The sequence below is a fragment of the Narcine bancroftii genome, chromosome 10, assembly GCF_036971445.1.
Source record: "Narcine bancroftii isolate sNarBan1 chromosome 10, sNarBan1.hap1, whole genome shotgun sequence".
NCBI lineage: Eukaryota > Metazoa > Chordata > Chondrichthyes > Torpediniformes > Narcinidae > Narcine > Narcine bancroftii.
Genome location: NC_091478.1, coordinates 77,598,080 through 77,624,612, shown reverse-complemented (window position 1 = coordinate 77,624,612; position 26,533 = coordinate 77,598,080). Strand labels below are relative to the sequence as shown.

Sequence of the window (26,533 nt, the reverse complement as noted above, 5' to 3'; positions counted from 1 at the left end):
GGCATTGTAATATAGTCAATGTCTAAAATGTCTATATCTATTTAAAAGATACTTCTGGAAAAATCACCTGGGGAAGAAATGCAAGAAACTGGGAACTATTAACAACAAGGAAACATTTAATCACTGTAAAAACACAACAAAATGCTGGAGGAACTCAGGTGGTCTCTTCAGCATCTATAGGAGACAAAGATACGTTGCCGACGTTTTGGGCCTGAGCCCTTCTACAAGGCAATCTCAAAATTCAGACGATGCTGGCTCGGGAAGGAATCCAGAGCAACAAAGGGTGTTAATTAGATATTTTAAGGGTCAAGGTAAGAATTTATCAGATTTGTGTGAGACAGAATGGAAAGACAGAGATAGGGAAAGATGAAGGGGGGTGGAGGAGGTTTAATGGAAGCCTGTGAAGTTGATAGTAATGCCATCCAGTTGGAGGGTGCCAAGTCAGAAGATGAGCTGTTGTTCCTCCAGGTTGCAGGTGGTGTCAGTCTGGCAGTGGATGAGACCATGGACAGCAAGGAAATGGGATGGAGAATTGAAAAGGGTGGCCACTAGGTTATCCACACTATTGCAATGGACAGAGCCAAGGTGCTCAACAAAGCAATCTCCAAGTCTGCGTCCAGTCTCTCCAATATAGAGGAGATCACAATGGGAGCACTGGATGCAGCAGATGACCCCTGCAGATTCACAAGTGAAATGTTGCTTCACTTGGAAGGACTGTTTGGGACCCTGAAAGGTGGTGAGGGAGGAGGTGAAAGTGTAAGTGGAGCATCTCCTGCGGTCACAGAAGTGAATCACTGAGCCATGTGTTACCCTGATCGTTCATAAATCATGTTAACAATTGATGCAAATTAAGGTTCAAGGCATACAAAGAGGCACCAGTCCAAACCCCCAACCAAGGAGAAAGGGAAGCAACAGAGAGTCCTTTCAGAGACATCAAGTGCCACCATCTCCTGTAACTTTAGTAGTCACACAGTACCTTGTCTATTCACGTGGTGAACCAGCGCTCCATGCATCAAGTCAATCGCCTCAGCTCCTGAGTACAGGCCCACCATCCAATTACGCTGTCATGGCCCAATGCTCCTTGGAGTCTGCACACCATTGGCATCCTCATGAATCCCATCCCAATAACTGGTTCACACAAGCCAGTCTCCAACCTTCAGCCTTCAGTTGCCAAGCCCCTGGGTGGTCTGCTGTTATGGCCTCCTACGCTGTGGGGTCCTCTCCCACTTTGGTGCCCTGCTCCAGCCTGCTGTTCCCTCAAAGACCAGAACCCTCATGGTCTGGGTTGCTGAACATGGGTGCCACCATCTTTGGCACAGATCTCCGTGGGTTCTCAGATGTAAAGTGAACAAAAGACACCTGTTCAACATAGACTATTGGGCATTAGGATTGGGCATCAGCTCAGAGACAAATGATACAATCGGAAAGTCAAGTAGATCAACAATGAAATCAGACTTTAAACATAAATGGGAATAATTTATTAATCCCATAAATGAAACGGTCGGAAAGCACACAATTACAAATAATATTATGTCACTCTCAAGACAAGGATCACAGCGTGGACTCGATGCTGTCGACCTCTGCCATCTCGAGTACTTCGACGTTAAGGATGAAAGCGCTCCAATGAATGTTGAGGATGGAGCAGAGACAACGCTGGTGGAAGCGTTCTAGGAGCCGTAGGTGATGCCGGTAGAGGACCCATGATTCGGAGCCGAACAGGAGTGTGGGTATGACAACGGCTCTGTGTACGCTTATCTTTGTGACGTTTTTCAGTTGGTTATTTTTCCAGACTCTTTTGTGTAGTCTTCCAAAGGCGCTATTTGCCTTGGCGAGTCTGTTGTCTATCTCATTGTCGATCCTTGCATCTGATGAAATGGTGCAGCCGAGATAGGTAAACTGGTTGACTGTTTTGAGTTTTGTGTGCCCGTTGGAGATGTGGGGGGGCTGGTAGTCATGGTGGGGAGCTGGCTGATGGAGGACCTCAGTTTTCTTCAGGCTGACTTCCAGGCCAAACATTTTGGCAGTTTCCGCAAAACAGGATGTCAAGCGCTGAAGAGCTGGCTCTGAATGGGCAACTAAAGCGGCATCGTCTGCAAAGAGTAGTTCACGGACAAGTTTCTCTTGTGCCTTGGTGTGAGCTTGCAGGCGCCTCAGATTGAAGAGACTGCCATCCGTGCGGTACCGGATGTAAACAGCGTCTTCATTGTTGAGGTCTTTCATGGCTTGGTTCAGCATCATGCTGAAGAAGATTGAAAAGAGGGTTGGTGCGAGAACGCAGCCTTGCTTCACGCCATTGTTAATGGAGAAGGGTTCAGAGAGCTCATTGCTGTATCTGACCCGACCTTGTTGGTTTTCGTGCAGTTGGATAATCATGTTGAGGAACTTTGGGGGGCATCCGATGATCGAGATGGCAGAGGTCTTTTTGAAGAAGACCGCAGAGCCCACCTCACTGACAAAATACAAAGGAGGAAAAACCCAACACCCAACCCCAACAAATCAATTTTCCCCTGCAACCGCTGCAACCGTGTCTGCCTGTCCCGCATCGGACTTGTCAGCCACCAACGAGCCTGCAGCTGACGTGGACATTTACCCCCTCCATAAATCTTCGTCCGCGAAGCCAAGCCAAAGAGAAGAGAGTATAGAGATAAAAAAAATTTGCAGACAGTAATAGTATTAGAAAACTACCAATCACCACCTTTAAGAAAGATCATGTCTAATATTTGTAATCATGTTCTAGTAGATTTCAGATCTTCAATGCCAGACGATAGTTATGACTATCCAGTGAACAGCAAGACTGACATGTGGCGAAATCCATTACTTTCTGTCACTCACGTGTAAAATATTTAGGTCTACATGAACCAGCTGGAAGTTCTCCACAAATCTCACTCAAACGTAAAATCATTTGAACAATTAAACGGAGGTTGATCTCATTCCGGTTTGTGGCAATAGACATATCAATCAATGCGTATTGCCTGGCTTATCTATACATGGAAGTTAACATGTTTTGTTGAATACATGTCTGAGGCATGTAGACATAAAAGGCAGCAAGGATTTCACTTGAGAGCCTCACTCAAAGCACTCGATAAACATGTTATCAACTTGAACTAAACATGAAGGCCTCAGTCAAACTTCTCGATCTCACTCTGAAATCACAAAATGCAAACAAAAACTGCAAATAACTGAGAAAAACAATTAAACCCACTGTACCTTATTTTGTCTTATCATAGCTTTCCATCCTGAAGTTTGATTCACTGATGGTAACAAAAGAGGTGATGCAGATGCTGAAACACTGGAACTAACATCTGGATCAAGGCAAAGTTCAGCAGTTTCTTTTAACAATTTAATTTCATCTTCTGCTACTGCATTAATTATATTTGATAGATGGAGATCTAAAAATTAAAACACAAAATTGGATGACTTTGTCATGGTTTACCAATAAAACTACCAATTACAGATTACTCCGCCTATTTATAAAATGGTCAATTAAGCACAAATAAACACATGACTGTAAATTGCTTGGAAATACAGACAGCATGTATCACCCCAAGTGCCACCATTCAAAATCCCCATGCAAACGCCATGTTACAAATTTGCTGGACTCCACTTGCTGACAATTTCTCTACAATCTTCAGGGAGTGCACCTTATCCCAATATCCCCCCAAAAATGAACAGTAGTTGTTTTGATTTGAATGGATGGGAATGTTGATGATTTTGGTAATTTTAAGGTCATTTAGATTTTTTGAATGGAGTTTCCTTAACTGCCTGGGAGCTTGAGGTCCCTGTGGCCACTGGGAGCCAAAGGTCTGATGCTGCCATTGCCGGGAGCCTGTGGACCCTGGTCAGTCAGCTCTGGGACAAATAAAAAGTTGGAATTGTACTGTAATATTTCAAATTTGCTTAATTATTTCCTAGATTAGTAACGTTTCTCAACATTTTTTGGCAGGGATATTCAGAAGCATTCAAAATCCATGATAGCTGAAATAGTCAGCTAAGCCTCGAGCCATGAATTTGCCTGCCATCAAAGAATTTTATGATTTCATTGGTGTGCATCTGCAACTTGAAGCTGTTCCAACCTAAAATAGACAAGCTACTATGCGACACAATGTCACCTCATGCTTGGGTCAGAACAAGCATTTGTGCATCTGGTAACAGCTCTACACTGACCACACTCCTGGCAGCAAATTCTCGCTAGAGGTTGCTTAATCCAGGTCAAATAGACTCAGATGAAAAGTGTCAGGGATTTATCATCTCTCCCCTCCTCTTCAAATGCACTTGTCACACATATGAACTAAATGACATTAGCAGCACTCATGGAATAATTTCTCCAGCTGCATCGGTGACATCACAACTCCACAGAACAATTGCAACAAAATTATGTTGTTAGGCTGTGAGGAGAGTCATGGCCTATTTCCAGATTTCTGGAAAGGTTGTTTGAGAGTCAGCTGCAAGATGCTCAGTACCTGGTGAGTTCCCTGTTAAGAACCAAATGATGAATTTCTTAATGTTGCATTTTTAAAAAAAAATATTTCTTGGGATGCTATGAGTATTAGGTGCCCATCTGAATTTTTTCTGGGAAGTCCATGTCAAAATATTTTAATGTCTGCAGTGAAGGTATTCTCATGGTGTCATTAGGAGAAAGGTCCTCTATTCTGACTTCCTAATGATGAAGGAATTATGACACAAATTAGATACAGAAAACATTATAAACTAATCATTGCCTTGATGAGGATTTTGGCACCAGTATATTTTTGTCATTAGCTACGTCTTAATATTAAAAATAACAAAGGTGCATTTTATCAAGACTCAGTAGATATACAAAAAGAATAAAAATCAAGAGGAAGTTTACCAGTAAAAGTCTTCTCTTGCATTATCATGTTATTTAAATAACTTCTGTAAAATTATGAGAATGTTCAGTTACAATGGATCCGTACCCTTACTTCTTTAAATTGCTTTACATAGTGAAAAAAACATGATTCCATATACAAATGAAGATTTGCTAAATTTTGAAATCTGAAGCAGATAATATTAATAGCCTTTAAATTATTAGATTCCTGCAATTTCGGGTACATCCAACTTCAAAGACAAACATCAGTCACACTGGTGATGCAAGTTTGCCAAGGGATTGTTTATCCAGTATTTTCCTAATTTTGTTTTGGGGAAGCAAGTTGATTATTATTCTTGTCTCAACCTGCCAGCTTACTTGAGACGGAGGGGTTTCTATCTAAAATTGTGGAACTATTTCTTGTACAATGCACTGGTGAGTGTATTATGCCTTTGAATCATATTTCTGCTCCTGCTAAAATACTCTCTCAGGTGTCAAAAATGGGGAAACCAAATAAAGATCAACGTATACACAGTTACTTAATGAATTCTCATCCTAAAATAATTTGCATCCATTGTCTCCTTTGTTCAGTCCAGGATGGCCTTTTTTGTATTAATTGAGAATTATGTACATTGTTTATGGGGAAAAGTGCCATTAGTGCCATAGAATGCCATAGATGCTCTGTACTTACTAAGGGATTACTTATTGAGTGTAAAAAAAGAGGCTGAGAACCACTGATTTAAACAGTAAGGAACTTTTGAAGATGAGAAATATGAACAATTGGAACTAGACTTTCAGAGAAAACTTAGACTTCATTCATTCTGGTGGGCATGAAACTAATGGAGCCCTCAGCAATTCAAAACAACAAATGATTCATTTAAATTTTTAGTTCTACAAAATTCAAATAATGTGCACCTACTCCCAGAGGTCTTTCAACTTCTTCTTCACAGCAAGATCAGTGTTACTGAAATTAAAAGGGATTTAAACTTTAGCTATTTAGCAAAAACAATGATAAAATCAGTAAGTGTAATATACTGTATACAGAAATCTTCTTACCAGGAGCGTGTATCCAAGAAACCCATGTCTCCTGGCAGAATCTTCAAATCCTGAACTACAAGATAGAATTCACAATCTTTCTGAAGGAAAAAGAAGAATAAGCAGTGCAAAAAGCCAGATGTTACACTGTAAAAGATAATGGTCATGAAATCCTTGGATGCCCTATTAGCCCCATTTAGTCATACAGTGTGGAAACAGGCCCTTTGGCTAACTTGTCCTTGATGAACAAAATTTCACCCATACTAGCCGCACCTGCTTGTGTTTAGCCCATATCCCTCTAATCCTATCTTATCCATGTTTTTCTCCATATGTTTCTTAAATATTGCAATAGCCTCAACAACCTCCTCTGGCAGCTTGTTCCATACATTCACCACCCTCTACATAAAAAGATTACCCCTCCGGTTCCTGTGAAATATCTTCCCCCTTCACATGTTCTCTGGTTACTGATTCCCCTACTCTGGGCAAAACACTGTGCATTCACCCAATATATTCCTCCTTTGATTTTGTGCACCTCAAGGAGATCAAAGTGTATATCATGGCTAATGTGATTTATGGTGTGAAAAAAAAAAAATTAAAAAAAAAAAGAGATCACTCCTTAACCTTGTGTTCCAAGGAATAAGACCTCAGCCTTTCCTCTTATCTCAGGCCCCCGAGCAACATCCTCGCAGATCTTCCCCGCACCTTCTTCAGCCAACATCACAAAGGACCCCTATCACCCTGGTCACAACCTATTGTCATTGATATCTTCCAGATGAAAGTGCAGAAATTTGAACACCTCTAGGTTCAAGAACTGTTTCTTTCCAACAGCTATCAGATTATTGACCATCCCCTTGGTACACTAATCATGAACTGCTCCAACAACACAAAAGGCTATCTGCACTATTACATGTCACTTTATTTGACAACATTGTTCCTATCGGATGGTAACAAACTCCAGGCTCCACAGCATGGAACCCCTGCTGCTGCATCGGGAGTTAGATAATTAGGGGGGGGGGGGGGTGGGTGTGTGTGGTGGTGATGGACAGTGTCGCGCTGCTGGGGTGTGCCTGAGGGTCTGAAAGCCACCAACACTCGGCACCACTGCCCCGACGGCTCACTCCTCCTGCAGCTCTTCATCTCGTGTCCAGCCTTCTGCCCTGCTTGGCTGCTTGCTCCGAGATTCCAGGATTTTTAGCCGAGATTCCAGACCATCCCATTACCTCCAACCTTTGCCTTACCAACGTGCTGGTCAAGAGTTTCTTGATCAGTACATGTCGAATCACTGCTAAGCACCCCCCACTTCGCTCAGCCCAGCATTGGCCCTTGTGGCGGGTGGGGGGGTTGGTGGTGGGGTGACAGACGGCTGGGGGTGGGGGGGAACAGACGGCAAAGATTTTGAACAAAGGCAGGTGTCTGGTCCTGACAATCTCGGATAAAAGGTTAGCCTCTTGTATTGTTGAAGTTATTGACAATATCAATATCCAAGCATGAGTGTGTTGTTGAGTGACCCGGTTAAAGGTGGCCCAGTGGAAGTAACACAAACAGCTATCCCAGGACACTGTACAGCCAATTAACTGGGAAGCCAGTGGAAAAAGGGTGAGAGAATGAAAAGGAATTTCTTCTTATCTGAAAAGCTTAATAGCTTTCAAGCGTAATATAGCCTTCTCTTATTTTTTTTAAGCTCCTACATATTAAGTATAATTTTGGAACATGTATAATGTTAAATAGATCTTAGAACATGTATAATGTTAAATCCATCTTAAACATGTATAATGTTAAATAGATCTTAGAACATGTATAATGTTAAATCCATCTTAAACATGTATAATGTTAAATAGATCTTAGAACATGTATAATGTTAAATCCATCTTAAACATGTATAATGTTAAATAGATCTTAGAACATGTATAATGTTAAATAGATCTTAGAACATGTATAATGTTAAATCCATCTTAAACATGTATAATGTTAAATCCATCTTAAACATGTATAATGTTAAATAGATCTTAGAACATGTATAATGTTAAATCCATCTTAAACATGTATAATGTTAAATAGATCTTAGAACATGTATAATGTTAAATCCATCTTAAACATGTATAATGTTAAATAGATCTTAGAACATGTATAATGTTAAATCCATCTTAAACATGAATAATGTTAAATAGATCTTAGAACATGTATAATGTTAAATCCATCTTAAACATGTATAATGTTAAATAGATCTTAGAACATGTATAATGTTAAATCCATCTTAAACATGTATAATGTTAAATCGATCTTAGAACATGTATAATGTTAAATCCATCTTAAACATGTATAATGTTAAATAGATCTTAGAACATGTATAATGTTAAATCCATCTTAAACATGTATAATGTTAAATAGATCTTAGAACATGTATAATGTTAAATCCATCTTAAACATGTATAATGTTAAATAGATCTTAGAACATGTATAATGTTAAATCCATCTTAAACATGTATAATGTTAAATAGATCTTAGAACATGTATAATGTTAAATCCATCTTAAACATGTATAATGTTAAATAGATCTTAGAACATGTATAATGTTAAATCCATCATAAACATGTATAATGTTAAATAGATCTTAGAACATGTATAATGTTAAATCCATCTTAAACATGTATAATGTTAAATAGATCTTAGAACATGTATAATGTTAAATCCATCTTAAACATGTATAATGTTAAATCGATCTTAGAACATGTATAATGTTAAATCCATCTTAGAACATGTATAATGTTAAATCCATCTTAAACATGTATAATGTTAAATCCATCTTAAACATGTATAATGTTAAATCCATCTTAAACATGTATAATGTTAAATAGATCTTAGAACATGTATAATGTTAAATCCATCTTAAACATGTATAATGTTAAATAGATCTTAGAACATGTATAATGTTAAATCCATCTTAAACATGTATAATGTTAAATAGATCTTAGAACATGTATAATGTTAAATAGATCTTAGAACATGTATAATGTTAAATCCATCTTAAACATGTATAATGTTAAATCCATCTTAAACATGTATAATGTTAAATAGATCTTAGAACATGTATAATGTTAAATCCATCTTAAACATGTATAATGTTAAATAGATCTTAGAACATGTATAATGTTAAATCCATCTTAAACATGTATAATGTTAAATAGATCTTAGAACATGTATAATGTTAAATCCATCTTAAACATGAATAATGTTAAATAGATCTTAGAACATGTATAATGTTAAATCCATCTTAAACATGTATAATGTTAAATAGATCTTAGAACATGTATAATGTTAAATCCATCTTAAACATGTATAATGTTAAATCGATCTTAGAACATGTATAATGTTAAATCCATCTTAAACATGTATAATGTTAAATAGATCTTAGAACATGTATAATGTTAAATCCATCTTAAACATGTATAATGTTAAATAGATCTTAGAACATGTATAATGTTAAATCCATCTTAAACATGTATAATGTTAAATAGATCTTAGAACATGTATAATGTTAAATCCATCTTAAACATGTATAATGTTAAATAGATCTTAGAACATGTATAATGTTAAATCCATCTTAAACATGTATAATGTTAAATAGATCTTAGAACATGTATAATGTTAAATCCATCATAAACATGTATAATGTTAAATAGATCTTAGAACATGTATAATGTTAAATCCATCTTAAACATGTATAATGTTAAATAGATCTTAGAACATGTATAATGTTAAATCCATCTTAAACATGTATAATGTTAAATCGATCTTAGAACATGTATAATGTTAAATCCATCTTAGAACATGTATAATGTTAAATCCATCTTAAACATGTATAATGTTAAATCCATCTTAAACATGTATAATGTTAAATCCATCTTAAACATGTATAATGTTAAATAGATCTTAAACATGTATAATGTTAAATCCATCTTAAACATGTATAATGTTAAATCCATCTTAAACATGTATAATGTTAAATCCATCTTAAACATGTATAATGTTAAATCCATCTTAGAACATGTATAATGTTAAATCCATCTTAAACATGTATAATGTTAAATCCATCTTAAACATGTATAATGTTAAATCCATCTTAAACATGTATAATGTTAAATCCATCTTAAACATGTATAATGTTAAATCCATCTTAAACATGTATAATGTTAAATCGATCTTAAACATGTATAATGTTAAATCCATCTTAAACATGTATAATGTTAAATCCATCTTAAACATGTATAATGTTAAATCCATCTTAAACATGTATAATGTTAAATCCATCTTAAACATGTATAATGTTAAATCCATCTTAAACATGTATAATGTTAAATCCATCTTAGAACATGTATAATGTTAAATCCATCTTAAACATGTATAATGTTAAATCCATCTTAAACATGTATAATGTTAAATCCATCTTAAACATGTATAATGTTAAATCCATCTTAAACATGTATAATGTTAAATCCATCTTAAACATGTATAATGTTAAATCCATCTTAAACATGTATAATGTTAAATCCATCTTAAACATGTATAATGTTAAATCCATCTTAAACATGTATAATGTTAAATCCATCTTAGAACATGTATAATGTTAAATCCATCTTAAACATGTATAATGTTAAATCCATCTTAAACATGTATAATGTTAAATAGATCTTAAACATGTATAATGTTAAATCCATCTTAAACATGTATAATGTTAAATCCATCTTAAACATGTATAATGTTAAATCCATCTTAAACATGTATAATGTTAAATCCATCTTAAACATGTATAATGTTAAATCCATCTTAAACATGTATAATGTTAAATCCATCTTAAACATGTATAATGTTAAATCCATCTTAAACATGTATAATGTTAAATCCATCTTAAACATGTATAATGTTAAATCCATCTTAAACATGTATAATGTTAAATCCATCTTAAACATGTATAATGTTAAATCCATCTTAAACATGTATAATGTTAAATCCATCTTAAACATGTATAATGTTAAATCCATCTTAAACATGTATAATGTTAAATCCATCTTAAACATGTATAATGTTAAATCCATCTTAAACATGTATAATGTTAAATCCATCTTAAACATGTATAATGTTAAATCCATCTTAAACATGTATAATGTTAAATCCATCTTAAACATGTATAATGTTAAATCCATCTTAAACATGTATAATGTTAAATCCATCTTAAACATGTATAATGTTAAATCCATCTTAAACATGTATAATGTTAAATCCATCTTAAACATGTATAATGTTAAATCCATCTTAAACATGTATAATGTTAAATCCATCTTAAACATGTATAATGTTAAATCCATCTTAAACATGTATAATGTTAAATCCATCTTAAACATGTATAATGTTAAATCCATCTTAAACATGTATAATGTTAAATCCATCTTAAACATGTATAATGTTAAATCCATCTTAAACATGTATAATGTTAAATCCATCTTAAACATGTATAATGTTAAATCCATCTTAAACATGTATAATGTTAAATCCATCTTAAACATGTATAATGTTAAATCCATCTTAAACATGTATAATGTTAAATCCATCTTAAACATGTATAATGTTAAATCCATCTTAAACATGTAGTTGCTATTGTTTGAAGTCTCAACCTCAACTTCCAAAGTGACACTGCTGCCCAAAACATGCATCTAACTTTACTAATCATTATAGGTATCCCGTGAAAGAAAATATTTAATTTAAAATACTCCAATATCATTTTACATTTCCACATGCCTGAACCAAAATTAAGCTAAAATATCACAAATGTACCTTAAGCAATCACTTACCAATTCCAGTTCCAATCTGGCCTGAATATTGAATTTTTTCAAAATAACAACTTTGTTTTTGAGTTGACTGAGTGTATAGTTCTCTTCCTCTCTAAAAAATAAGAACAGAAATAAAATCAGCCAACATACAAATTTTCTCAAAACTGAGAAAAGTTTTATGGTACACAAGTAACATTTCTCAACTAAATTCTAAATCAAAGGATTAACTTTTCAAAATCTTGAATCAGATAATATTACAGATTTAAAATGTTTATTAGCACAGTACCATCCAGGAACAAACCCTTCGCTGCACAATACCTCCATTGACCATGATGCAGAGTTGACCTAGCAGTTAGCACAATGCTTTTACAGCGCCAGCAATCAGGAATGGGGTTCAAATCCCACGCTCTGTAGAGAATTTGTATGTTCTCCCATGTCTGCGTGGGTTTTCCCTGAGGGCTCTGGTTTCCTCCCAATGTTTGAAACATACGGGGGTTGTCGGCTCCTTGGGTGTTAATTGGGCAGCACAGAATTGTGGGCTAAAATAGCCTGTGACCATGCCGTATGTCTAAATTAAATTAAACTAAAGCTATGTTGCTTGCACATGATATATCTCTGTATTCCCTGTATGTTCATAATTCTCTCTGAAGCCTCTTAAACATTATTATTGTCCCTGGTTCTACCATTTTTCCCGATAGCTCTTTCCTGGCACCTACTACTTTCTGGGTGTAAAAAAAAATTACCCCCATTTTTAAACTGCTCCCACCCACTTTCAGTGCATATCCTGTAGTATGTGATATTTTTACTTTGGGGAAAAATCATTTACTCAATCAATGCCTCTCATAATTTTATGATACAAGTACCTATAGAAGTTTATATCATTGAAACATCTCAAGGTGCTTTTACATTGAGCCATTGAATTTGGTGATTATTGTTACATTGACATTATATCCAAATAAATAATTATACTGTTTGCTATGGCATTAATTGGTGAAGCAATATCAATCATGGAACAGTCAAGGCATGTGTAAAAATTTTTAACAATCAGAGAGACCTTGGTTTATTATTAGTTCAAAAGCACAACATTTTATACGCTATGCCTGCTATGTAAAAAGCACAGACACAGAATGGGGGGGGGGGGGGATGTGCAGTCATTCCAGTCCCAGCTTTTTTCAGGCAGCAGAGATTCTAACAGCGCCGGAACGCCATCTGTGTAAAAGGGACGATCTGGCATTCTAGCACCATGGATGTGTTTGTGTACTGTTTTTTTTTAAGCATCTAAAACTTGGTTAAAACATGCAGGTAGGACAATAATAATACCACTGTACTGCTCTCTCCCAGCAACCCGCTGCTTGCTCTCTGTTTCTGTGGGATGCTCATAGAGAAGAGTGCGAGCAATCACAAGTGTAGCTGGGTCCAGCACCAACCCAGCAAGGTATCATTCCCAGTACATCACTGATTTGACACTAGGTCTGCCAGGTGGAGCTGCAATTATATAGCAATGGTAAAAGCCAGAGTCAATTTGGCTGACAGCGAGTAGTTCATTAGGGATATCTGACTAGCAGGCACTTGGGTTTAGCCCATCTCAGATGTCTATGCATGCTCTCATAATGCAAGTCTGAAATGAGCTGTAGATGAAATGTCTGGAGCTGGAGATGAAGTGAGCTGTTGGTGAAATAGTGATACCTCCTCTATTAGAATCTACGTTTCGTTAGGTGGGTGAAATGCTGATGTATTGCTGGGAGGAGAATGAGAGTTGATTTAATTCATATGCACATGCAGATTTCATGGTTTTGACAGGACAGGTCTTTCAAAATAAGGCTTCATCATTCATTAATAAGATATGTATCAAAGGGTATTAAGTTTGGAACACTACAGAAGAAGGGTGTGAATGCTCAGTTACCGAATGTATTCAAGACAGTCACTGACAGATATTCAGATATGAAGGCAAAGGAGATTAGCGTTAGGGAGTGGCACTGTGATAAAAGACCAGCCCCCTCACTGATTTCAGCTGTCCACAGGTGTCTCTAGTCACCTTTTGCTGTGAGCAAACTGGTCCATGGGTTTGTTCTCTATTTGAACATTCTGAAGACCCCAACATTATCTGTCACCAGCTCCCAACAAAAGATAGCAATGATTAGTAAGGGATTGTTTAAGGTGGTATACGAGTGGAAAGAAAAAGTTTGAAAACCACTGCTACAAAGATCATTACTTGCAGTAGATTTTCCCACGCTCTTTTATAAATTGTTTTAATTTTATTAAATTGTGCTCGTATTTCCCCATGTTCTTTTATAAATTGTGCACGTATTTACCTATACTTTTATAAATTGTGTGTATGTTTTATTAAATTGTGCACATATTTTCCCACGCTCTATTATAAATCGTACGTGCCTGTGTTTCATTCCCGCTACGATTTTTCTACACTCTTCTATTAAATGTTGGGTGCTAATAAAAGTAAAGTTTGATCGCAAACCTTTGTGTCCAGACTCATCTCCCTCGAACCTGACACTTTCTCAACACAACAATGAAAAGTGCAGGGACTGACAGCAGGACGCCAGGAGTTTCCCTACAGTCGGCCACAAGCCATTTTTTGCAATGTATAACCTTTTTATACATGACAATGCCACAGTGTAAAACGTCCTGCCTCTTTTGCTCCCAGAATGCTGGCTCGCTGGGTAAAAAGACACACTGACCCGGCACTCTGCCGACTAGCTGGGTAAAAAGACACACTGACCCGGCACTCCGCCGACTAGCTGGGTAAAAAGACACACTGACCCGGCACTCCGCCGACTAGCTGGGTAAAAAGACACACTGACCCGGCACTCCGCCGACTCGCTGGATAAAAAGACACACTGACCTGGCACTCCGCCGACTCGCTGGATAAAAAGACACACTGACCTGGCACTCCGCCGACTCACTGGATAAAAAGACACACTAACCCAGCACTCCGCCGACTCACTGGATAAAAAGACACACTGACCCAGTACTCCACCGACTCGCTGGATAAAAAGACACACTGACCCGGCACTCCGCCGACTCACTGGATAAAAAGACACATTGACCCAGCACTCCGCCGACTCGCTGGGTAAAAAGACACACTGACCTGACACTCCGCCAACTCACTGGATAAAAATACACACTGACCCGGCACTCCGCCGACTAGCTGGGTAAAAAGACACACTGACCTGACACTCCGCCGACTCACTGGATAAAAAGACACACTGACTCAGCACTCCACCGACTCGCTGGATAAAAAGACACACTGACCCGGCACTCCGCCGACTCACTGGATAAAAAGACACACTGACCCGGCACTCCGCTGGCTCGCATTTAATAGACACACTGACCCAGCACTCAGCCACTAAAATCGAGTAGTGGCCACAATGAAGGGAAGGGACAATTAGAAAGCAGCGGACCAAGATGGATGGGAACAGACACAGACTTGATAAAGATCAAACCACATGCGGACAGGAGCACAATTTGATTGTGCAAAGTGGGGCCTTGAATTGATTCAAAGTGGCAATTTATCATTCATAGCACAATATTAGTACTAATAGAAGAGCAACAAATTAAGAGAAAAAGACATTTGTGAACATAACATTAAAATTATCAACAAATAGCTTTTTATTATTTTAAAATTCCCTTTTAAATTAAAAACAGTTCCTTCTGTTTATTGGTTGATGACCATATTGTCTTGTTTAGATACACTCTAACAGAGAAAAAGAGAGAGAGAGAGAGAGAGAGAGAGAGAGAGCTACTTTTGTCCCTGGATGCTTTTGTGTGACAATCTGCCAAGGATTTGGTCTTTCTTGGATTACCAAAAATGCAACAGGAAATTGAGATTTCTTGAGTTTGTTTGTAATAACTTACTGCTGCAGGTTATTTCCAGCTTCTTCTGTCAACACGGCCTTGATTCTGTATTTTACATCTGATACATAGACAACAACAGCTGATGCATATCCAGCTTCTTTGATCCAGTTTTCAATTGGAAGAAGCTGTAAAAAAAAAAACTCCTTATTTAAACATTTTATAAAAATTCAAATTGCAATTACAAAACTGCCAATTTTTTTTGGGGGTGTTCATTTTCTTGAACATTATCTTAATTACATTAAATATCTTAAAATGACCAAACTGTCAAATGCACGTTTACAAAGTCCCACGTGGCAATACATCAACTTTAAAATCACCTTACTGATTTTTAAATCTCTCAGTGCACTCTATACTGACTGTTAACTTTATCCAATCATACAACTTTCAGCAATCTCACACATTTGTCTGCACTGATGGAAAGAAGATGAAGAGAGTCAATCTTCGAGTTCCTGGAAGTTCCTGTTACTTTACTCTCCTGCAAGTGTAAAGTATACGGATTGGTTGCATTATAGCTTGGCTTGACAATTCAAGTGCCCAGGAATGCTGAAGGTAGCAAATATAGCCAGGTATATCACACGCTCTGACCTCCCTCCCATTGCAGACGTCTGTGTGAGGTGCTGCCTTAGGAAGGTTGCCAATATCATAAAGGACCCCCATCACCCTAGTCATAACCTCTCTCACTGAGATCTTCCAGCTTAAGATACAGAAATCTGAAAAGCAACACCTCTAGGTTCAAGATCAGTTTCTTTCCAACAGCTATCAGATTTTTGACCATCCCCATGGTACTCTAATCACGAACTGCTCCAGCAACACATGTCACTTTATTTGTACTAGGACTATTATGAGAATTTAATATCTTATTTATTGTTTCTTTTAATTTAATTTTATTGTCATATAATACAAAAAAAGTAACATACATCATATACTTCAACTTTTAGCTGCTACAAGGCAAACAAAGAGTCGCCATTAGCATTCCCTGGAGCCCCTAGCCACAAGAGATGTCCCTTCAGTGACAATGAGTTTTTGTAAATTCATTATCAGCACTCCCGCAGCCTCTACAGCCACACCATTGGCAATCCAATCTCCTGATCCAAACCATCAATACAATCAGGAAACCTTCAATGGTGGCGCAGCTGGACCTGCCACTGGTGCAGACCCAGTAGAGTGGAAAATAGAGACAGGGCTGCTCCAAGGATTTTAACCACCCAGTCCCAATACCAGTGTACAGGCTAGAAAAAGAAGTCTACAGTGTTCCAAGTAAAATCCTACAACCACAAGGACTGTACCCAAGAACGCAGCACCTGTGCTCAGGAGCGAACACAAGTGGGTGCAGACTCCAGGAGACCAGTGGACCAGCACAAGGCACCTGAAATGGGGAGAACACCTCTCAGTGAGAAAAACTCTCAGTGAGAAAAACCACAGGAGATGACCCAAAAGGACAGTGACCACAACAGCGGACCAACAAGGGGTTCACCAGCTGAAGGGCACACGCAAGCTTTGGGCGACTTGCAGTCGGGACTCCCCACATGGGAACCAGGTATTGGAGCTGGGATTCTAGAGGGTGCGGAGGGCAAGAAGGGCTTCCGAAAAGCCTCAGGTGCTGAAGGCTTCCCAATCATATCGGAGATTTGGATCTGGATCTCGGGGTGCTGATGAGCCTATCTGGTTGCAGAAACTTTGGAGCCGAATCCATGAAACCTAAGTGACTCTGAAGGCACTCTCTCTTTCTCTCAAACTGTAAGGGGCGCCAGGCAATATTTATGGCGATTCTTTGTCTGAGTTAAAGTATGTCACGTACATTAGATTCTTAATGTATTACTATGTGACAATAAAAGGAACCTTGAATACCCAAAGCCCTTTGGAACCAATTCTCAGCATCCTCTCATGAGCTAGTCTCCAGCCTCATGTGAGTTCTTCAATGGCAAGTCGCCAATAGCCCACCGCCTATGTGTCCTTCAACCAAGGACCCTCTCTCTGGTCTCTTGGCGCGGTCACCTTCACTGTAGGGTAATCTCCCAGGCTTCTCCTTCTCCATGGGGGGTGGGGGTGGGGGGGGGAGGCGGTATGTTCCACTCATTACTGGTGCCTTGAGCAGGTCTGCTGCTGCCCCCAGAGTCACAGCCTCTGGCGTCTTGGGCACAGACCCGATGGTTACAAGATGTTTAAAGCCTGTACTTAGCCACTTCACGACTGGGCAGGAGGAGCCCGTAACTACAGATGAGACCATGAACGTCAGGGAGCATTTCAACCAAACTGATCGTCGCGTTCTGTTTAAATCCATGGCTTTTGTTTAACGACTGAGGCTCGCTCGTGTGTGGCCTTCATTACACACCGGGTCGCCCTGAGCAAACCTCCCCTGTTTCATCCCCGACAGAAGTAAAACACGAAAGCCTGCAGGCACCGTGACTGAAGTGCAAACACAATGCTGGAGAAATCCAGCGGGTTCAAACGGTGTCCTGGACAGAGCAAAGGTAAACGAGACAGAACCATCGGTCCAGGCCTGAGGCCTTCATCAAGCTACCTCCGTAACTTGGATCGGGGCCGACCTGCCCCAGCTCCTGGCATTCTCCTGCTCCAGCAGCATCTCCGCGATCCAAGGACTGCACACACGAGCCAGGCAGAATGCCATGTTCCGGGGCATGGGAACAAGGCCCACATTCCTCCCCCCCCCCCCCACTCCACGGCGCCGCTTCGCGCCGGCCAGGCCCCGCTTGAGCGGCACCTGCGCGGTCCCGCCTTCCCGCCCTCGGCGGCCGTGCGCGTGCGCAGTGATGCCTCCGCAGACGACGGCGGGGATGGACAGGTCAGAAAACGAATGGCAGGCAAGTTTAATTCGACGAGTATTCACTTGTCACTCTGGGTAACCCCTTACCTCTCTGGTGTGCAGTGGTTTGTAAGGGATTACTTCAGGGGGTTTGTGAGTGGGGAAATAAAAGAGTTTGGGAACCACTGAATGTTTAATTATACTCTCATTCATTAAACTTTTAAAAGCACAAGTATCAGCTCTGCTCATGGTAAAATATTAATTCTCCCTGGTGACTGTCAAAAATGGGGCAACCAAATAAAGGTCAACATACATTCAGTTAAATAATGAATTCTCATCCTAAAATAATTTGCATCCTTTCACAATGATACAGTGATTCCTCCATTCAGTCCAGGTTGGTCTTTTTAAAATAGTTTAATTTGAAACTATGTGCTTTTGTGCATTGTTTATGGGGCAAAATGTCATTAGGGGCTACACAAAAAGCACAATATTGATAATGGCTGATTGGTGAGTTGGATAGATTTAAACCAGTGGTTCTCAAACTCTTTTTCACATTCACCTACCTCCTTAAGTAATCCTGGATGAACCACAGAACACCTAGAATGCCATAAGATGCTCTGTTGTTCATAAGAGATTGCTCATGGTATGAGTTGGAAAAAAGGATTGAGAACCACTGAATTAGACTCTACATACTACATGCAAGGGAATTTAAACATATTAAGTGACACAATTACAGTACTCAAAGGAATATAATTATGCATTTGAAAATTTTGATTTAGTATACTTCATATTAAATCCATACTTGAGAAATGTATGGATTTGGACTGCAAAGCCCCTCTGTTTCTTTCCACACTGTTAAGAATTCTGTCATTAACCATGTACTCCTCCTTCAAGTTCAACCTTCCAAAATGCATTAGCTCACACTTATCCGGATTGAACTCCCATCACCCACTTCTCTGGCCAATTCTACAACTACTTTTTAAAAAAAAAACTCACATTCCACCTTAAGTATTCCCTATGCCATAAGTGCTCTGTGATTAGTAAGGGATTGCTTAAGGTGGTATGTGAGTGGAAAGGGAAGGTTGAGAACCACTACTCTAGACCCAATTGTTACTGAAATGCTTGAGAAAAATTGTCACAGGCCCATTTCCTTTCAAATTAGGAAACTGTGAACATAACGACTCAATTAGGAATGATTAAAACAGTGGTTTCAACTTTTTTTTTCCACCACATGCCATCTTAAGCAATCCCTTACTAATCACAGAGTACTTATGGCATAGGGATTACTTAAGGTGAGTTTTAAAAATGGTTGTCCACCCCTTAGCACCTCCAGCCTTCGTATCATCTGCAAACTGACTGACCCATTCCTCTACTCCATTCAGATCAATTATAAAAATCACTAAAGAGCAGGAGTACCAGAACAGATCCTTGCATACTTCCAGGCAAAATACGTTTCATCTACTAAAGGTAAAGGTTCCATTATTGTCATGTAATACTGCTACTACCCTCTGCTTTCTGCAGATTAGCCAATTCTGAATCCACACAGTCAAGGTTCCATTGATCCCATGCCTCTTGACTTTATGAATGAGTCTTTCATGGGGATTTTGTCAAATGCCTTTTTTATTGGTGTATATGGATTTGAGTAAGGCATTCACTCTCCTTTTCTTTGTGAATTCCTCATTTTAATCATGGGTGACATTTTCTCTGATATTTTACCAAGATTATGGTTCCTACATTTATAATCATCCTCTTTCACAAAAAAATAAATAAAAATAACATCCTATTTTATAAACGGCCTCCGGAACAAGAGTCACTGTTTTCACCACCTAATGTTCTATTTAAATAGTTGAGATTTGCGCAGAGGAAGACCATGACTTTGTAATCACCTAAATCAAGGCCACAGACAAGCATCATACAATTTCAGTTTGCTCATTTCCCACTGAAAGTAACAATCAAGACTGGAGTGAGAAAATAATTTGCCCATGATGTGTTTTGGCATACAGGTACGTTGAAAATGTTTTGTCAGTAGGGACTGTAATCTGTAGTCTATAATCCCTTGATCATGTTTTGCTTTTAACGAGATCAAGCATGTTAGCTTCCTAATTCTCCATATCTATAACACTTTTGGATCAAAAATATGTCAATTTTAGATTTAGCATCTAATGCTATTTTTTTGTGGAATGTTACCATTCTTTACATAATTCTTTACATTCTTTGCATGTATGCCTTCATACAGACAGTGTCAAGCGAACTGGGATTCACTGGTAATGTGTTGTGCTGATGGCTGACTCCACCCCCATCTGCACACATATTACTCTGGTTTCCCACCTGAACCCTTCCGAAGACTACTGTGAGACTCTACCCTTAGTTATAAGCTAATAAAAACATTTGTTATCCCTCCAGTTGTGAGAACTTTTATTCGCACTACAATTTTATTAGCTTAATCCCTAAATGATGGAAACTCTACTCAAACCTGGTATGCTGCTGGTGTGCCTTTGTCCCCTTACGCGGCTGAGTTCACATACAGGCTAGATTGCTTCCAGGCCTGCTTGAACGTGACCAGAGACATCTTCCACACTGATGAACTCAGGAGGTCGGCACTCATTTCGAGAGTAGGAACGAAAGGATATGCAGTCATCAGGGACTGCACTACATACGATGCTGCCATCAAGGCTTTAAAGGCTCAATTTCTGAAGTCGAAAACGAGGTTTTAGTAACGAACCGACTTGCTCTACGTCGCCAACAGCCAGGAGAGACCATCGATGACTACCTGCTGTATCTGTGGATGCTTACCAAGAAGTTCAGGTACGAAGCTGCTACAGGATGCATTCGTGAAGAAGAACAGATCCAGGACACTCTACTCACGGGGATCCGCTCAAGGTACATGAGGCAGCAACTACTCGAGTTGGGTAAGAAGGACCTGTCTAACCCGTTGAACTGGCCAAATCGTTGGAACAGGCCAAGCTTGAGAACGACAACCTCGAAGCCAGTAAGCTCGCTAGATGACCCATTCCAAGGACGGGCTGCTCCCACTACACCAGCCCTAATTGCTGCCGCTTCCTGAGCTAGGGAGTGCTTTTGCTGCGGAAAGAGCCAACATCCAAGATCTTGCTGTCCAGCTAAAGACTCAGTGCGTTCTAGCCGTGGCAAGAAAGGGGCATTAGGTGAGGGTTTGCTGCTGAGGGGAAGTCCGCGGCCTGTACCGCTCCCGGATCCGATTCCAGCCCCAAGCCGTCTGCCCTGAATTCACCAAAACCCACTTGCTGCGCTGCACACCGACGGAGGGTGGCAGTGGCAGTGAGGAACTGGCGCGAAATGGCTCACCGGCCATCTTGCCTGACCCAAATTCAAACTCTGTGCCATCAACATCAGAGAAAGAAGGAGGGCAGCCATCTTGCCATGCTATGAGGGTGACGCCATCTTACCCACGCAGGGCGACCCAGGTCGGTGAGGGCCACTCGAGTGATGAGTATGGAGTCTCCAGGGTCCTAGCCTCGATGGTCCTAGATCAGGACAGACCTCACCAGCTCAGCAACTCCATAGTGGCTGTGAAGGTAAACAGACATTCCACTAAATGCCTAATCAACACTACTGAAAGCTTCATAGACTGATGGACTGTGCAAGAGTACAACCTAAAGATGTATCCTTCCATTTATTGCATATTCCTTGCCTCTCATTTGCATTCTATGCCTATTCAACAACATTGTATAGTACATCTGTCGCTTGAAGGGGAGGAATTCTGTAAGATTCGCTTGTATGTTCTTGATGAATTGTGTACTCCAGTGTTGTTAGGTCTGGACTTCCTGTGTCACCTTAAAAAAGCATGACCTTGGAGTATTCTGGTCCTCTCCCCCCCCCCCCCCCCCCCCGTAATGGTTTTGAATGGAGGGCCCTTAAAATCAAAACCTACATGCAGCCTCTCCACACAGAATATCGACCCCTCCACCTCTCTTCCTGAATCTATCCTCGGACTGCAAACCTATTGCTACCACAGCAGACTGAGATTTCATAAAATCTGAGACACAACGTCTGCTCGACGAAGGTATCATCGAACCTCACACCGGCCAGTGGAGAGCGCAAGCGATAGTGGTAAAAGGGGAAAACAAGTCCAGGCTAGTAATTGACTATTAATCGGTACACACTCCTGGACACATACCCCCTCCCTCAAATTTCGGACATGGTGAATGATACTGCACGGTATTAGGTCTATTCGACCATCAACCTGAAAGCTGCTTATCACCAGCTGCCAATCTGTTCCGAGGACCGTCCATAAACGGCATTTGAGGCTAATGTCTCTACCAATTCCGGAGGGTCCCTTTCAGTATCACTAATGGGGTTTCTATCTTCCAGAGGCAGATGGACAGAAAGGTGGATGAATATGGGTTGTAGGCTACCTTCCCCTACCTTGATACACCTTGGAAGTCCATGCACCTTGGAAGTCCTCCAGAGTTTTCTCCATGTGGTGAAGGCCCTGAACCTCACTTATAACTCTAACAAGTGCATGATCAGGACTAAACATCTGGCTATCCTTGGCTACGTGGTGGAGAATGGCATAATTGGCCCTGACCCCGAAAGAATGCACCCCTGTTAGGGCTCCTCGTTCCCAGGACCACAAAGGCTTTGACGAGATACCTGGGGTTTTTCTCATATTACATCCAGTGGATCCCTCAATATGCTAATAAGGTTCGTTCTCTCTTAAAAGCCACTAATTTTCCCCTCTCGGCTGAAGCCCAAATGACTTTTAACTACCTCCGGAATCACATGCGGTGGACGAGAATGTACCTTTCCAAGTGGAAAGCGACGCTTTGGACATTGCCCTGGCTGCTACCCTTAACCAGACAGGCAGGCCAGTTGCATTTTTTTCCTCGGACTTTACAAGGCCATGAGCTCCAGAACCCATCTGTGGAAAAGGAGGCGCAAGCCATTGTAGAAGCTGTGAGGCACTGAAGACACTACCTGGCTGGTAGGAAATTTATCCTCCTCACTAACCAGTGCTCTGTCGCATTCATGTTTAATAATGTCAAGAGGGGAAAAATCAAAAATGACAAAATTGCTGGGTGGAGTTTGCAGGTCACTGGCTCTACACAAAGCTCTGGAACACCTGGATAGCAAAGGCGCATACATCAGGATGGTCTTTATCAACTACAATTCAGCATTTAGCACCGTCATCCTCTCAAAACTGACCTGCAAACTCCAAGACCTGGAACTCAACACCCCACTGTGTAATTGGATCCTGGATTTCCTCACTTCCAGACCACATTCAGTGAGGATTGGCAAGAACATCTCCTCCACAATCTCCATCAGTGCCAAAGCACCACAGGGCTGCGCTTAACCCCTTGCTCTACCTGCTTTACACCTATGGCTGCAGCTCGATACAACAACAGCAACATCTATGAATTTGCTGACAATACCACTGTTGTGGGTTGTATAAAAAGGGACGATGAGTCAGCATAGAGGAGGGAGAATGAAAACAAATGCTGAACCAACAAATTCACATTCAATGTCATTAGGAAGAAAAAACCACATGTACAATCCAGTGATCGTTGTGGGATCAGAGGTTGAGGCGGTAAGCAAATTTAAGTTCTTGGGAGTCACTATCTCGAAGGATCTTTCCTAGACCCAATGCACTAATGGTATCGTGAGGAAAGCACATCAGTGCTTCTACTTCCTCAAGAGTTTGCAGAGGTTTGGTATGACACCAGAAACACTGGCAAATTTCAACAGATAGGTGCTGGTAAGTGTGCTGACCAGCTGCATCTGGTATGGGGACACCAATACCCCTGAATGTAAAGCCCTGCAAAAGGTAGTAGACACAGCCCAGGTCATCACCACCATTGAGAACATTTACAGAGAAAGCTGCCATCAGAGAGCAGCAGCAATCATCAAGGATCCACACCACCCAGCACACACTCTGTTCTCGCTGCTACCATCAGAAAAGAGGTGTAGGTACCACAAGACTTGCACCACCAGATTCAGGAACAGCTACTACCCCTCAGACTCCTCAACAGCAAACTCATTTAAGGACTCTTACTTTTGCACATTGTTGTGATTTTTTTTCTTTCTGTTTTGCACAGTCAGTTTGTTTACATTTCTTTATTTGTTTATATGTGTACGTGGTGTGCAGTTTTTTTTTGCACTACCAATAAGTAGAAATTCAGCCTCGTCTGCATGAGAATGAATCTCAGGGTTGTATCTGATGACATGTATGTAGTCTGACAATAAATCTGAATAATCAGGTCAATTATTTCTATCTTCTCTTCTGAACACTCAGTTCCCATTTAAACCCAAGTTCTTCTATCAGCAGAAAAGTTGCATCAAAATCCTAAATATCCTCAATTAAATTTTCACATAATTTCTGGTATTCCATGGAATACAAATTTAATTTCTTCTCATAACCAATGGAGCCCTCAATACGTTCTGCTTTCACTTCCCCAGAGTCACCAATGGCTAGACTCTTAACCAGGTCAATTTGAAAATCAGAAAAGTACCAAGGTTAGTAATTTGAAATAAAAACATGAAGGGTGAGAAATACTCAGTGGAGAGAGTAATGATAGCAATATTTCTCTTTCCAGCATTTATTGTTTTATTTCAGCTAAGGGCAAATCAATGGCAGAGTATTCTGTGGAAAGTGATTTATTTCCTGTATTTTAAAAAAAAATCTTTACCACCATTTGTTGAACAAAAGAACTGATGATGATGCGGTTCAACAATGCCAAAGAAATTTAACATTATCTGGAACAAAGAAGTCTGCATGTGTTGAATCTTGTTCTATGCATTCACCCTTCCATCAAAGGGGTAATTTGCCTTCACATGACAATTATTTAATTAACTAATCAATCAATCAACCAATCTAATTAATTATTTGATTTTTTTTTACTTGCTTGACTGATTAGTATTTATTTCAGTGATTCTCAACCTTTTTCTTTTCACTCACATACCACTTTAAGCATTCCCTATGCCATAGGTGCTCTGTGATTAGTAAGGGATTGCTTAAGGTTGAAAGAAAAAGTTTGAAAGCCACTGTTTACATTGTACCTAATTGATTCATTATGTGCACGGTTTCATAACTCCAAAGGAAAGGGTTCAATGGCAATTTTTCTCAAGCAAAATATTTCAGTAACAATTGAGTCTAGAGCAGTGATTCTCAATCTTCCCTTCCCACTCACATACCGCCTTAAGCAATCCCTTATTAATCACAGAGCACCGATGGCATAGGGATTGCTTAAGGCGGTATGTGAGTGGAAAGGAAAAAGGTTGAGAACTACTGATTTATTTTATATATATATTTGCTTGATATGCTAATATTATTTTTATTATACAAAATATAATATTAATATATGATATTTAAAATACTATGTTTTATAAATATAACTAATATATTTATAAAATTAATTATTTAATTAAAGGGTTTAATTAATTAGTCAACAAATTAATTAAAATGCAATTACAATTAAATGCAAGACACATTGTAGAAAATTACTAAGGTTTTTTTAAAGATTTTACAACAACTTTACAATTCTAATATCAATCTATATGTATACAGTATGTACCGTATGGGAACACCACCACCTCCAACTTTTCTTCAAGTTATGCATCATTAGGGGGACGTAGCAAGATGGCATAGTGACTAGACGTGTAATCCCTGTCCTCCCTGGTCAGACTTTTAAGTACCCATTTTTTAACCCTTTATTTTCAATTTAAAAATTTTAATTTTTAGTTTGATATTTTGGTGAGCCATTAAGGCTGCTAATGTATAAAAACTAAGTCTCAGTTACAAAAGAAAATACAGTTTCAAAGTGCAGAAGAATTGGGGCCTAAACGACCTGGAACAGCCTCGGACTCGATTTCAGCGATCTCCAAGCCTCAACAATCACTGGTGGGGACAAAAGTTAAAGTAACAGCCAAATAGAGCTTTAAGAAGAACACCCCTATCTGGTCAATCCCCAAGAGCTGTGATAGTTCATTGCTTGAACTGTTTGGATAGAGAGACAATTCTTCGACTTGCAGTTCAAAATGCAAGACAAAGACGAGCTCCAATGATGGATCAGAATAGTAGAGTTTTCTTCCACCCTGATTTGAGTCAAGATGTCATAAGACGCCGACGTGAATTTAGAATGTTGCCTTTTGATGTACAACCAGAAGAAGACTTACCTTACTCGGCCACTGCACAGGAAATGGAAGAAGAGCTGGAAGAAAGGAGTTACAAATTACGGAACC

General features: G+C 39.4%; 1 protein-coding gene across 2 annotated transcripts in view; it reads right to left on the bottom strand.

The window, feature by feature from the left end:
* The window catches only part of acd (ACD shelterin complex subunit and telomerase recruitment factor), a 33,253-nt gene extending 14,995 nt beyond the window's left edge, over nucleotides 1-18,258 (bottom strand). Inside the window, exons 1-7 of one of the 2 annotated variants that reach the window (XR_011345769.1) lie at nucleotides 18,074-18,258; nucleotides 15,553-15,677; nucleotides 11,704-11,794; nucleotides 5,879-5,958; nucleotides 5,742-5,786; nucleotides 4,847-4,890; nucleotides 3,208-3,389 (exon numbers count right to left, since the gene is read on the bottom strand). Coding sequence is in view for 1 of the 2 variants with exons in the window: in XM_069901498.1 (XP_069757599.1) it covers nucleotides 3,208-3,389; nucleotides 4,847-4,890; nucleotides 5,742-5,786; nucleotides 5,879-5,958; nucleotides 11,704-11,794; nucleotides 15,553-15,677; nucleotides 18,074-18,193 (687 nt within the window). In the remaining variant the exon portion in view is untranslated. The remainder of the gene's footprint in view (nucleotides 1-3,207; nucleotides 3,390-4,846; nucleotides 4,891-5,741; nucleotides 5,787-5,878; nucleotides 5,959-11,703; nucleotides 11,795-15,552; nucleotides 15,678-18,073) is intronic. The other variant, XM_069901498.1, reaches the window with a different exon arrangement.
* Between the last annotated feature and the right edge of the window lie 8,275 nt (nucleotides 18,259-26,533).